Source organism: Varanus komodoensis, unplaced genomic scaffold (assembly GCF_004798865.1).
Source record: "Varanus komodoensis strain SLA01 unplaced genomic scaffold, ASM479886v1 scaffold89, whole genome shotgun sequence".
In the NCBI taxonomy this organism is placed as follows: domain Eukaryota; kingdom Metazoa; phylum Chordata; class Lepidosauria; order Squamata; family Varanidae; genus Varanus; species Varanus komodoensis.
Genome location: NW_025336587.1, coordinates 2,160,621 through 2,174,586, shown reverse-complemented (window position 1 = coordinate 2,174,586; position 13,966 = coordinate 2,160,621). Strand labels below are relative to the sequence as shown.

Genomic DNA, 13,966 nt, shown 5'->3' with positions numbered 1-13,966 from the left:
ATAAAACTGCCCCTCTCCTTGTCTCTTCACAGGGCCCCCAAGATAGCTAAGAATCAGAACACACATGCAACCTCAAAACACTTAGCCCAGAGCAAAACCATAAAAGCATATTCCAAGGGCAAAGTCCAGTTCAAAACAGTACATTCAGACTGGGGTGGGCCACCTTCACATGTTTCATATGACAGTGCCCATCAGCCTACTGAGAAAGAATGATGGGTCCTTTGGGATGCACCAAGCTGGCTGCCACTGAGGAATGGAAGCATTTTTATGGCCCATCTCAGGGTAGAATTCTCTGCTTTTCAAGAAGTTTAGGCTTAGATCTATGGGGCAGAGGTTAGAGGTGGTAAAATAGCAGAAGTATCTTACTGGACATTTGCACCAGCCTAGTACATGCCAGAACCATGTTGGAGACCCCAGAAATGCCATACATCACATATCCCATAATGCACTGCTCTACAAAAATAACTCTCAGATCAGATTGCAGATATCTGATCAAAGGGCAACACAAGGCGGAGAAAATATCTGATTGCAAAGCCCTTTCCTCATCTCCAGATCATAATGGCATGATTAACCCTTCCACTCTGTCCTTATCTGAGTCTTATTTAGTATAATAATAGAATTACATGAAAGTTTGCTACAGAATGATTAAACAGAGCAATCATTTAATCCTTGTGATAACCAGGAAACAGAAGATAATACTGGTGCCGTTTCCTACAGAGGGCTTCTGGTGGGAAGAACTCAAGAAAGACCAAGAACTGCTCTCTCCCTTCTTCTCTGCCCCTGAGACAGATGGTGCCTGAATGCAGAATGAGGGCCACTCTACAAGTTTCCCACTGAACTTGTAACCCCACTGGCACCAACTGGGGTTAAGGCTCCCTTCTATGCAGAGGAGTTTAATAATTTTAAACAGCAGAGCAGGCTGGGCTGTATCAGCTTTTTTAACAGGCCTCCTTGTAAGAACCTGCCTTAGAAGCTGAAGCTGTTTAAAAATAGAGTTTAGATGCCTGGTGAAATTTTGCTTTTACTATTACTTATGGCTTATGATGCACTTTATGCAATGGTGCACACTGCTCAGTGACCTCTGCCTACAGGTATAGGAATAAAATGGAGGAGGAGGAGGAGGAGGAGGAAGGGGAGGAGGAGGAGGAGGAGAGCACGGTGGTGAAGTCGATGGTGATAGCAAAGGAGAACATGGTGGCAAAGGAGAAGATGATGCTGAAGAAGGTAAACATAGTAGAGATGGCGATGGTGAAGGTGGACAAAAACGAAGATGGTGGCGATGGCAACGGAGAAGGAAAAGGAGACTGCCATGTTGCATGGGACCAAAGGGCTATCAAATTCATGATCTTGTTTCCTGCAATGGTCAATCAGATTCTGTGGAAAGCTTACAAGCAAATCACTTCCAAAATAGATGCTTCTTTGTTTGGAGGCTATACTTTGCACGTGTAATAGATATTATTAGAAGGTCTATCTCCTGCAGCATCTGCAGTGACCAAACATATGATGCTGCTGAGACTGCCCCAGCACTTTGCAAAGGCACAACACCAACCCTTGTTGCAGGATTGGAAGTGAAAATGAAACTGTCCCTGTCAAGGTGACTTCAAGACCGCCCCCGCCCCCCCAGCAGCCCCCTGTGCTGGGAAGGCTGGGCTCCGTGAGAGGAGACTTTTCAGAAGAATTCATAGGATCTTAAACAGTATAATTGGGATGGGCTCGCAAGGCCATCAGGTCTGGCCCCCAATCCATGCAGGACTTCAAATTAAAGCCTCTATAGCAGGTGATGGCCTGGTTGCATCTGGGGTCCTCCACCTCTCTTGGTCATTGATTGCCTTGTTGTGCAGCTCTGTCAGGACACTTCACTCTGTCCTGAACCCTGGGTAGATGAAGGAGAGAACCTGGCCCTCCTCTCTGCTTTGCAAGTACTTGAAGAGTGCTTTTATATCTTCTAGCCTTCTCTTCTCCAGGCTAAACATGCCCAGTTTTTTCAGTTTTTCCTCAGACGGCTTTGTTTCCAGTCACCTGATCATCTTTGCTGCCCTCCTTTGAACCTTTTCAAATTGCCTGAACAGGAGTGCCCAGAACTAGATGCAATACTCAAGATGAGAACTAACCAGTGCCCAGTTTTGTGTTATCTGCACATTGATCAGAAAACTCTGCACTTCCTCATCATTAAAATTATTACTAGAAATGTTGAAGAGCACTGGGCTTGGGACTATGGTACCCCATTCATTACCTCCCCATAGTTAGAGAAGGTGCCACTGATAAGAACTGTTTAAGTCCAATTCTGCAGCCAACTGTGGATCCACCTGATTGTTGTTCCATGTAGTTCTCTTTGAGCTGGTTTACTAATAATTATGCTGATGTCAAGATATATTTATGTCCACAACATTCCTACGGTCTGCCAAGAAGATTACCTGATTTAATAAAAATAGATTACTTATTTACATTGCTATACCACCTACAGGCAGGATAAGTCCTTGACAAATCCCCTTGTGAAAATCACTGCATTGTTTTCAAGTTGTTTGTAGACTGACCACTTTATGATCTGCTTTAGGAGTTTTCCAGGAATGGATTTGGTAACTGACTGGTCTGTAGTTCTCAGGTCCCTCCTTTTTTCTGTCTTAAGAAGTTAGGGACAACACAAGCCCTCCTCCAGCCACCTGTACTTCCCCTGTCCTCCAGGATTTCTCCAAGAGAAAGACGGAGACAACGTTAGCCCTCCTCCAGTCACCGGCGCTTCCCCTGTCCTCCAGGATTTCTCCAAGAGAAAGACGGAGACAACGTTAGCCCTCCTCCAGTCATCGGCGCTTCCCCTGTCCTCCAGGATTTCTCCAAGAGAAAGATGGAGACAATGTTAGCCCTCCTCCAGTCATCTGGCACTTCCCCTGTCCTCCAGGATTTCTCCAAGATAACAGATAGTGGTCTTGAGGATTCTTCCTCCAGCTTCTTTGCTGCTTTTGGATGTAGTTCATTGGGCCCAGGAGATCTGAACTTACTCAAAGTAATGAGGTGTTCCTTCAGCACTTGCCCATCAGTCTCAAGTTGTCATCCTGCCTCTTCAATTTGTACTTTGCCTTTGCCTTGACCCAGACAGCCGCCCACCCAAAACTGTAACTGAGCCCTCCTTCCTTTTTGTCATTCCTGTGCTACCCTACTGCCATCTCCACTGAGTAGCTGAACACCTCTTTCTCTCCTCTGTGTTTTACTTTGGCCATACCTGAAGAAGCCTTTTTTGTTGCCTTCAGCATTGCTCACTAGCTTGAGTTCATTCTTAGCCTTCCTGACACCATTCCTGCAAGTCTTTGATCTTTGTCTGCCCTCTTCATTCCATTTCCAATATCTGCCTTGTTTCATTTCCAGGACCTTTCCAAGCTTCTTTGTGAAGCTACATGGGCTTCTTCTGTTGTTTTGTACCCTTTTTTCCAACTTTCCCAGGGCCCCTGGTTGCCAATGCCAGATGAAATCTGGGTTCATTGCACTGAGATGTCCTCCCCATAATACCTGCATGGATTTCAGCCTTTTGCCTCTGAGTTATACTCTTCCTCGGCCATCTTTTCATATATTCTGCAAAAACAGCTTAGGGAAGAATCTTACTGGGATGCCAGGAACCGTGTTTTGTCTGTCTCGTGGAAGTATTTCAGTGGGTGATGGAGGGCAGCTGAAGAGGGTTCAGCACCTCCAGTTTCCTCCCTCCCTGCTGCCTCCACTGTCCCCTTTACCTCACTCCAAGTAGCTTTCCCAGTCCTGAGTTTGGGGAGCAGCTGGGAAAGCCAGAACATTCTTTCAGGCACTTTCTAGGGCCATAAAAACATCTCTTTTTCTCTCTTACACTTCAGGTTTTCAAAGTAAATTGTTAATTCAAAAGAATGGCATAAAAACCCAATTCTGTGTGTGGGTGTTTGTGTGTGTTTCTTCTCTGGATTATCTCTCACACATGCCAGGTTTCACACTAGACCAGATTTCGGGGAAAGAGTTTGGGCTGATCAAACACCTTCTAGATAAAAGGCCCATGAATGCTGTTTCTCCACAGAGTCCTGTAGATGAACCAGCAAGATCCTCTGTATACAGAATGCGAAAAAAAGAGGTGAGTGTCTGGGGATAGATAGAAAGTCATCTTTTATAGCAACCTTATTTATTCTGGCTTACTACATTAAAGACCTGGTTAAATTATTGAGGCATGTTATCATTGCAAGTTGACCTAAGATCATGAGAACAAGGCAAAGATCATGAGAACATGAGAAGAGCTAAGCTGGGTCAGACCCAAGCACAGGGAGGGAAACCAGGTGCTCACGGGGTCCCTCCAGCAGGAAGGTGCAAGAGCCCCTCTCATCCAGCTCCTCAGTGATGGGAACATGAAGGCATGCCAACTCTGGTGAAGGAGGTAGCAAGAATAAAATGAATTAAACTTTCAGCATGGCATAAAATACAATGCTGGGCATAGCCACTTCGGAATAATAGGCAGCAAGGTCACAATCTAATCATGATGCCCATAACCTCTGAATTCGGGCTACTGTGGGCTTCCCAGCCTGAATGTTCCATCCCAACTCTGCTCACCCTACAGCTCAGTGAGGAATGTAAGTTTTGCTGATGCCCAAACAACAAGAGGCTTGAAAATGAAAAATAAACCTCTTTCAAGAAGGTCAAAATCAGTAAAGATAAGCTCGGGGGCAGATAGAATCATAGAACAGAAGAGCTGAAAGGGGCCATGAAGGCCGTCGAGTCCACTCTCCTGCTGTTGCAGGACGCCAGCTCACACCACCCCACTCAGGGGGCTGCCCAGCTTCTTTTTTATTGTCTCTGGTGTGGGAGAGCCCAGCATCTCTGCAGGCAGCTGGTTCCAGATGTTTTGACAGCAGGTGTCCTAAAAGGCAGTGTAGATCAAGATACATTTGGGTCACCAAAATTGTCAAGGACAGAAAAAGTCCCTCTTGTTTGAGGCCGGCCCATGAGAGAGACAGGCAACTCCAAGCCAGTAGTTTTATATAAAAAAGAATCTTTATTGTAGGGACGCACTAGCAATAGAGAGCGAGCCTCTCTCCAGGTGGTACTGGCTGCCACGGTCATCCTGCACAGCATGACCATAGAATTGTTCCACCTATAATATCAAAAGAGTTACAAATACCTGAACTGATTGTTTCAAGCCAGCCAGGACAGGAATGTTTTAGCCTGACTGATAAGGGAGCTTCTTTTGGGGAAGCATTCCAAAGAATGAGTGTTACCACCAAAAAGCCCTCTTTTCTGGCTCAGTGCTCTTTGCCTCAAAATGTGAATGTGAAGGTACATCTCTACTCAATAGTTAGTCCTGTTCCCCCACTGGGCCAGTATGTGGGATCAGTTTGAAGCCAAAATAAATACCTTTTCAAAGTGCGAATAGTGTGCTTATCAAGTATATGATAATCAGGATAAACATTTTTAAGCCCAGATTTTCTGCTGGATGTCAGCTTGAGAAAGATGGCCTATTGCATCAACCAATACCTCAGGACTCAATCCAGGGCAGATAAAGCGCTACAGTTCCCAACATTTTTTCAGCACTAGGCTAAGACCTTTTTATTTAAACAATATTTTAACAACATTTAATATTATCTATAGGTTTTAAATTGCAGCCGGGATGAATCGCGGTTTTTAATTTATATTATATGTATTATGTTTGTTTATTTTATGTCAGCCGTCCCAAGGCTTTAAGTGATGGGACGGCATACAAAAATTCTAAATAAATAAAATCAAATAAAATAAAATAAATAAACATTCCACTGTCTGGTTTTGAAATTAGCAAATTCAGGGCTGAAACATTTTCAGGATGCTATTTCCATCATCATCATCATCATCATCATCATCATCATCATCATCACTACCACTACTACTAGGACTACTACGACTATTTATATGCTACCATTACCTACTGAAGCACCTGTTCAATGAAAACGTCTTTACCTGGTGCCAAAAGGAGAACTACAATGGTGCCAGGCATGACTCCTTAGAAAGGGTGCTCCATAGATGGGGAGTGATCTCGGATCAGGTCCTTTTCCAAGCTGTTTCTTCCCTCACTTCGCTTGGAGATGGCTCCTGGAGAAGGACCTCTGTGGAAGGTCGTAAGGGCGTTCCTCCAGGTATCCTGGCCCCAAGCTGTTCAGGTCTTTGTATGTTAAGATTAGCACTTGGAGTTGGGCCCAGACAGCAGCAACAAAGGACCCGTTTGATGCGTTCTCTAGGACCAGTTCTCATCAAAAGCCCTGCTCTAAATTAGTTGAAGTGTCCAGACCATTTTCAAAGGCTGCCCTGAGTAATTTCAGTAATCCAGGCAGGAGGTTACCAGTGTGTGGATAACTGGCAATGCTCCGTTCATCCAAGTGGGGACACAGCTGAAAAATCAGCCAAAGCTGAACAAAGGTGCAACAAACCTCCACAGAGATGAATCCAACAGAGTCATGTGAAAATAAGTCAATCAACAGAATTAAAGTGGACTCGCAGAGCTTAAAGGCAGAATCTACATGGCCATAGGAAGCTTTGGCATCCAGCTTCTGCCTTGGAAAGTTTTGGGGGGTTCACAGTCCAGATGTGCAGTTCTGTCCCATGCTTCTGGGAGCTGGCACAGAAATGAGTCCTGTGAACTCTGTGCCACTGGATGTTGCAAAGATTGCTGCAACAGCCCCATTGAATTGTGGGGAAGCAAGTGCCAGGGATTGACAAGGAAGCTGTGCAAATGAATGCAGTCATATTTATCCCAAAAACATTAAAAAATTCACTTCACTTTGATTTTCTTCCCTTAGGTATATGAGAAGGAAGTTTTGATGGTCTTCTAGAAGCCATTGTGTGCATAATGCATGTACTATTTTTATGAAAAAAAAATTAACAAACATTTCCACCTTTTCATAGTGGTACACAGGTCTTCCTCATCACCAATCTTATAGAAATGACTTTGCTGCCAAGTTTCAATCTCGGCCCATTAAAATTGACAAGCAACAGCTGCAGAAGTTGCAAGTGGTTGGATTGCCCTAATCTTGTTTTTAAAAATGAATGATAAAGTGTATTGCTGGTGCGTAATATCTTGCATTCCACCCCCAAAGAAGAACTAACAAAGATTGTTCCTTTATCCTGCTACCATGGAGACATCCCAAAAGAGGATTTTATTCTTTAAGAACAAAGTTCTTTCCAGCCCTGAGCTTCGGTTGGGAAGGCAAAATGCTCCTGTTTTGTGGATAGCAGAGAGAGCTTTCTGAAAGATGTTTGTGTACTGGGCTATCCTCCCTAATTTTCTTGTATTTCTGAATGACATGTACACTGCATGGTATCAAACAGAGTTGTTGTTATTACACTGCATGTCTGTCAGGTTGAGCTTTTGGGACTATGAGAAGAAGATGAAGAAGAAGGAAGTACAACACAGTAGCTGAACATTTAGTTAAATCAATAGATGTGGTCTCTTTTGGTTTTATGCCGTGGGTTGCATCAAAATAACTCCCATTCATTTTGATGGATCTCCTCTAAGTAGGAATAACAGGGCTGTAACCCTTGCATCCAGATAATGCTTCAGGTCCTGATGATAGCCACGAGCTGCCTGCTATCCCAGCAGATGCTCTCTGCTGCCCTGGATCTATCCCTGGAGGAAACTTGGAGAAATTGGAAAGTGACACATGCTAAAGAATACCCTGAGGTGAGATGTGTCTGCCCTTCTTGAACTTGTGAAGCACCTTTGCGAATATTAAGAAATTATATTTCTCAATGCAGACTTAACTCAGTGATAGGCAGCCATGCTCTGCCCTGTTACTCCAGATGCAGAACTCTTGGCATGCCCAGGAGCACTCTCCCCTCCAGCTGTGGGGAAAAGCACAGATCCTTGTGCATTCCTGCGCAGTCCAGTCCTGGTGTTCAGTGGATGCAGAGCAGTCCGAATGTCTAAGAATCTGAAATTTGGCAGACTGGTTTTTCATGGGTCACATGGGATTTCACCCATTTGCGAACCCTTAAAAAAACATAAATTTATACAAATTCACTTGCAGAAAAATTTGTAAACATAGGCCCTAAAAGTGCATTTTCTCCTGGACTAAAGGGCGAAAACAGGGTTGTGCCCATTTTGTGTGTGTGGGGCTTTGCACATGTTCAAGAGCATACATTTGTACTACTCCAACTTCATATCATCCCCACACCCACCCAACACACATGCAAATTCTCATTCCATCAATGACAATGGGATGAAGTGCAATGATTTCATTATTTGCAATCCATGGATAGCATATCTGGAAACTTTTTCCAAAGATGAGCAATTTTGGATACTGAATCCTGCCTTTGAGGATGGTGGGAGCCCCGGCCACCCCTGTTCTTAACCAAGCCTCTTTTCTGCAGGGGGAAGAGCCTGTCCAGAGAGAAATCTGGGAGAAAGCTCTACAGATGATTGAGAAGCATAACCACGAGGCTTCCCAGGGAAAACACACCTATGAGCTCAGCCTGAATCAGTTCAGTGATTTGGTAAGTCCATGCTGGCCCATGTCATGGAAAGAATCCTTCAAGCCAGTCGAATCAGTTCTATTCTGGGCTGTCCCAACACATTTCAGCCTATGGTGAAGAAAAGGCTGGTGTCCCGTCTGTGAAAGCTGGCTGCATTGGCACATGAACTTTCCCAGCACTGGCTATGGGATGTATGTATGTATTTATTAAAAGCTTTTCTAGCCTACCCACCACAAGCATCTCAAGGAGAATACTCAAATGCATAGAATAAGACAAGCATCACCACATCTGACAATTGATATGCTAAAATCAATTTAAAATCAATTAAACATTAAAATAACAGGAAAATAAAAAGGGTTCTGCCTGATGCCAAAAAAGAATATAATGTCGGCACCAGGTGAACCTCTCTGGGGAGCACATTCCACAATGGGGTGCCCCCACAGAGAAGGCCCTCCTCCGGGTACTCTCCTTCTTAATCTCCTTCAAGGAGGGCTCCTGGAGCAGGGCCTCCATCTCAGATCTAAATGGGTGAATGGGCATGTAGGAGAGAAGGCGCTCCTTCAGGTATCCAGGACCCAAGTCCTTTAGGGCTTTATAGGTCATCACCAGCACCTTAAATGGGGCCTAGACCCCAATTGGTACCCAGTGTAACTGGTAGAGGATCGGCTTTATATGTGAAAACTGTCCAGTCCCCATTAACATCCTGGCAGCCGGGCCATCTTAACAGCGTGATGGGCCCCGGGCAAAGCAGTGTCCTGGGGCCCCTACAACAACTACAACTGCTGTTAATTTCGGAAGGTTTCCAATTTTCCAAGGGTTAACAGACACAGATTCGTATGGGGCCCACGGGCAAGTGCCCATCAGGCCCATGCATTAAGACAGCCCTGACTGGCAGCTCTGCTCTGGACCAATTGAAGTATCTGGACCATCTTCAAGGGCAGCCCCACGTGGGCACTTTACAGTAATCCCACCAGAAAGTTACCAGAGTGTGGGTCACCATTGCAAGGCACACTCATCCAGGTAAGGGCGCAGCAGGTGGATCAGCCGAAGCTGGAGGAAAGCGCTCCATGCCTGGGACAGCTCCGGGTCGAGGAGCACCCCCAAACTGCACACCCTCTCCTGTAGGGGCGGTGCAACCCCGTCCAGGACAGGGATGGAGTCTTCCAGCAGACCCTAAGACAGCAGGGCAGCTGAAGGGGCATGGAACAGGTCACATGGCCCGCAATCACAATTTCTGAGCATTACATTTTTGCTGGCATATGAACCATTCAAAGCCCACAACCTGATCAGAAGGGCCAACAGAAGAGCCGATACTTTTGGCATCGGCAAGTTGACAAACACACGCTCACATTTGCGCAGTTTTCCCAGTTTGATATGTTAAGTAGTCCTAATTTGTCCCAGTTGCTTCCATCTCCTGATTCGGAGTCTAGTCTCTGAGGAAAACATGCACACATTAGGAAATTTATGCAAATTTGGGGAATTTTGCATGAAGTTGCTTTGGCCCTGAGTCAGTTTTCTAATCACAAGCAGCAAGTGGTAAGTGCAAATGTGCAAAGGAACAGGGAACTGGAGGGGCAGGAGGGCAACATGTGGGGAACCCTGGTGTCTCGAACGTCACTCATTTGCCGATTCCTGCCCTCAATTCACTCCTCGAATACTTTTCAGCTGACTTGTGAAATGGCCCCGCCCTGCTTCATGTAGAGCCCACCCTCCATGCAATTAAAAATCAGTGGCTCCCATTTGCAGGATGAGGCCCATTCCTCTGAGAAGAAAGCCTTTGGAGATGTGGAATGGATTTTGATTCAGAAAAAGAGGGGGCAGAGTCTGCACCTGAACTGCCAAGGCCAGAGCGGGGCAGGGACAGTGTGAAGCCAGGCAGCCTCTGAGAATCACAGTTTCGATTTCAGTGGGAAAGTTCAGTGAGCCTGCATGGAAGGGGGTGAACCTCCCATCTTTTATCCCATGATGCAGCTTCAGAGTAAGAAGGTGGGCCGGGTGCTCCAAGCAACTGGCCTTGAACAAGGAGGGCCCACCTTGAAGGGGTGGGTTGTGCTTCTCAATTTGGAAGCCGGAGGCAAGGGCTGGGGCGGGGGGGGGAGGGGTTCTGCTCGGAAGCAAATACTTGTCATTAAGCCACATATCTCAAACAGTCACAATTCCAACATGGCTTGCTTCTTTGGTTGTGGACTTTTGCCAAGCCGTTCTGCTGTCTACTTTAACATGACAGAGCCCTTTAGATCCATTGGGTTTGCCCTGGTCTGCTTGGAAGGAGGGGAAAATTGCTCAGCCCCCCACGCCCTGCAGCAGCTCCTCCTCCACCACCTATTCTGATTGAAGTGTCACTCATGGCCTTCTGGTATTCACACCTGCCACACTCACACAGCTTCCTCCCTCTTAGCCCATGAGAACTGAGCCACATCAGCTTTGGTCTCCCTTTGGTTCCTTCTGCTGGTGCATTTCAGGGTGGATGAAAAGCTCGCAACCAGTTTGGCAGCAGAGCTGGGTGTGCCACACCCAGACTACGCAGGAAAGACTTCTGAAACTCTAGAGCGTGTTGCCCAGCCATTGCACACAATCTGAGCCAGGTGGACTCTCTTCTGGCTGATGCCAGAGTGCGGGACACAAAATAATCTATTCATGTTGCGACAACCAGATTCAGGAAAAACTTCCTCATGGTCAGAGCGATAGGACAGTGGGGCCAGTTGCCAGGAGAGGTGGGGGCTCTCCCACACTGGAGACATTCAAGGAGAAACTGGGCAGCCACCTGAGTGGGGTGGTGTAACGTGGTGTCCTGCAACAGCGGGCTGGGCCCCATGGCCTTCAGGGACCCTTCCAACTCTGCTATTCTATGATAAAATACTTTCCTTTGTGATATTTACCATAGTCCTTTACTCAGAACCATGAGGACTGGTAGCGCAGTATGTTGGAGGGATTACCACTGTCAGCACCTGAGGCATCAAATCAGGGCACCAGGACCCAGATAACCTGTACACAATATGGGCCTATTCAAAATCATGGTCAGGCAGTCCAGAGATTGGAACGGAAGGTGAGCAGGTGAAGACTGGGGATCCAGGCATGGTCCTGAGGCAGGAGCAAGGTATGAGCAGAGGTTCTGGAAACAGGTTCTAGAAGGTGCAGAGAGCTCCAAGAACATCAAAGACCTTCCTTGCTGAAGCAGCATCCGGAGGGAAGAACTGGTTCTTATATAGCTCTTCCCACTGGGGTCCCAAGTGGAGCAACCCAGGTGGCTGGAATTGACTGTGCAACCACCAGGGCTGCAATACTGGTCTCTGGCCAGAAGAGGGAGCCCTGGTGCTGCCCCAGACCTCACAGCCAAACCCTGGTAAGAGAATATCTATTTTGGAGGGAGAAAGTCCCAAGCTGTTGCATGAAACCAATGGCGGACTGGATCCAGGGCTGAAGCTCTGGCAGCTCTCGATTAGCAGGGGATGATGGAATCTGCTCCCCCTTGCAGATTCCATGTTCTTTCTGAGCAGAGCTGCAATTAGAAAAGTATGGGGGATGTTGTGGAGGGGTTCCACATGGGGGGACAGGAAGGCCTGGGTCAGCAGGACACCTGTATGGGGTAGGGGGACAGCTTGGCAAGAGGGGGTGCCCATGACTGACATGGAGATGGGGAACCGGGGAGTAATTGCAACACCATGGCAGCTCTGAGGGGGAATAAGCCACAGCATCGATGAATCTTTGCATCTCCAATACAGACCAATGAAGAGTTTGACCAACTGAATGGTTACTTTCCTGACCTGGAGGAAGATTACAAGAATGTGACCATATTCCAAGAATCGGCCACCCTGGAAACTCCTAGGGAGGTGGACTGGCGCAGAAAAGGTTATGTCACCCCTGTGAAGAACCAGGTGAGTGAGGAAACATAACATCAGTGCTGTTGATGGGCATGTTGTGAGCGGAGCTGGCTGGAGCCAGGGGTCAGACTAGATGGCCCGGGAGGTCCCTTCTGACTCGTTTTTATTTTTGTCTTTGAAAGCAAGCAAGTTTGTTCAATTTTATTTATTTCAATAAATGCCTTCTTAAGTGCTACAGTTTGAATTAGATTATGTATGACTTCACTAAATGAATAATTAAATTGTTATAAATTTATTAAATCAGTTATACAGTTATACAAGAAGAAGTCAACTCTGCTAACTGGATTAACACCAAGACACCTCTTTCCATTCAGGAGTTGCATTCCTCATGAGCTGCAGCTTCTGAACCTTCTTCAAGGGAAGCCCAGGGCAGGATGCAGGAAATCTGGAAAAGCAGGAGAACTGGAAGAGAGAATGGGAGTGGGGCCAGAGGAAGGGGTGTGGTCCTTCAAGGAGTCCTAGATGTGGACTTGCCTTAAGCTCATTGGAATAACTCTGTTGTACAGCTCTGACTGAGGGATCACACAGGTTCTCTTTTTCCACAGGGTGCCTGCGGGTCTTGCTGGGCATTCAGTGCCACCGGAGCCCTGGAAGGTTTGCATTTCAAGAAGACCAGAAAGCTGATCTCCCTGAGTGAGCAGAACTTGGTCGATTGCTCTTGGAAGCAAGGCAACAAGGGATGCAATCATGGCCAATCATCTCAGGCCTTTCAGTATGTCATAGATAACAAGGGAATCAACTTGGAGAGCACCTATCCTTATGAGAAGAAGGTAATACTCACATGAGGCCGTGTGTGCCTCATAAAATTGCAGCTGTGAACAGGCCATGGCCCACAAACCTGGGCTCATTTTGTTACCCAAGCTGAAATGTGTGGTTGCTCCTCCATGCAGACATGGACAATTGCTCACTCCCCTCCCAGGCTCACGATGCCCAGTATTCAGTCCTTCCAGTGGGTACCAGAGGTGCTGATGAGGATGAGGGGCAGGCTAGCTCCTTGGAGGTAGCCCAGCCAGTGTCTTAGTAAGGGCTTCCTGGTGAGCAAATACAGCTGTGTCCTTAACCTCTGCTTCAGAAGACAAGTTCCCAGGAGAACCTCCATTTCTCCAGCCTGGAAAATTGAGACAACTGTTGGGAGAGGTGGAGCTGAATCCAGGTCTTGTCTGCCTCCTTCAGTCACTTGGCATCAGTTCCTGGCTGAGACAACAGCAAGCTGCTGCTCTTGCTCCCCAGCAGTTGGCTGTGATCCTGGAGATGGCCATCATTTTGTTGTCATGGGTAGCCTTCCGCTCCAGCTTGTAATGGTGCACAGTGTGAAGTCCTTTTCTTTGGGTGTAATCTGATTGTGACCCCTCCACTGATGGACTCTCTCCAGAACAGGCATAGAAAAATCCTGGTTCACCTCCCACACCTCCGCTTTGCAGGTAGGATCATGTCGCTACAAGAGCGACAGGGTCGCAGCTCGGTGCACGTCCTACAGTGAAGTAGAGCGTCGAAACCTCCGAGCTCTGGAACAAGCAGTAGCCAGCATTGGTCCAATTTCTATTTCGATTGATGCCAGCAGCGAACAGTTCAAAAGTTACAAGAATGGTAAGATGTCCTTTGAGAAAGACACAAATCTTCCCTTTGGGTGCTTCCAATGTGGTTGA

At 46.7% G+C, this 13,966-nt stretch overlaps 1 protein-coding gene across 1 annotated transcript; it reads left to right on the top strand.

Moving 5' to 3' along the window:
- The first annotated feature begins 7,585 nt into the window (after positions 1–7,585).
- LOC123016874 (procathepsin L-like) lies at positions 7,586–13,966 on the top strand. The gene is made up of 5 exons (XM_044417580.1): positions 7,586–7,648; positions 8,338–8,460; positions 12,162–12,314; positions 12,866–13,090; positions 13,742–13,966. Exons 2-5 carry the CDS (start codon positions 8,383–8,385, stop codon positions 13,964–13,966), a joined length of 681 nt encoding a protein of 226 aa, XP_044273515.1. The 5' UTR covers positions 7,586–7,648; positions 8,338–8,382.

What these genes read in the sequence shown, in the direction of transcription:
- LOC123016874 (XM_044417580.1), top strand. Translation starts at nt 8,383, where the DNA reads ATGATTGAGAAGCATAACCACGAGGCTTCCCAGGGAAAACACACCTAT. An exon ending in TCACCCCTGTGAAGAACCAG is followed by an intron (nt 12,315 to 12,865) that starts GTGAGTGAGGAA and finishes CTTTTTCCACAG; the next exon opens with GGTGCCTGCGGGTCTTGCTG. An exon ending in CCTATCCTTATGAGAAGAAG is followed by an intron (nt 13,091 to 13,741) that starts GTAATACTCACA and finishes TCCGCTTTGCAG; the next exon opens with GTAGGATCATGTCGCTACAA.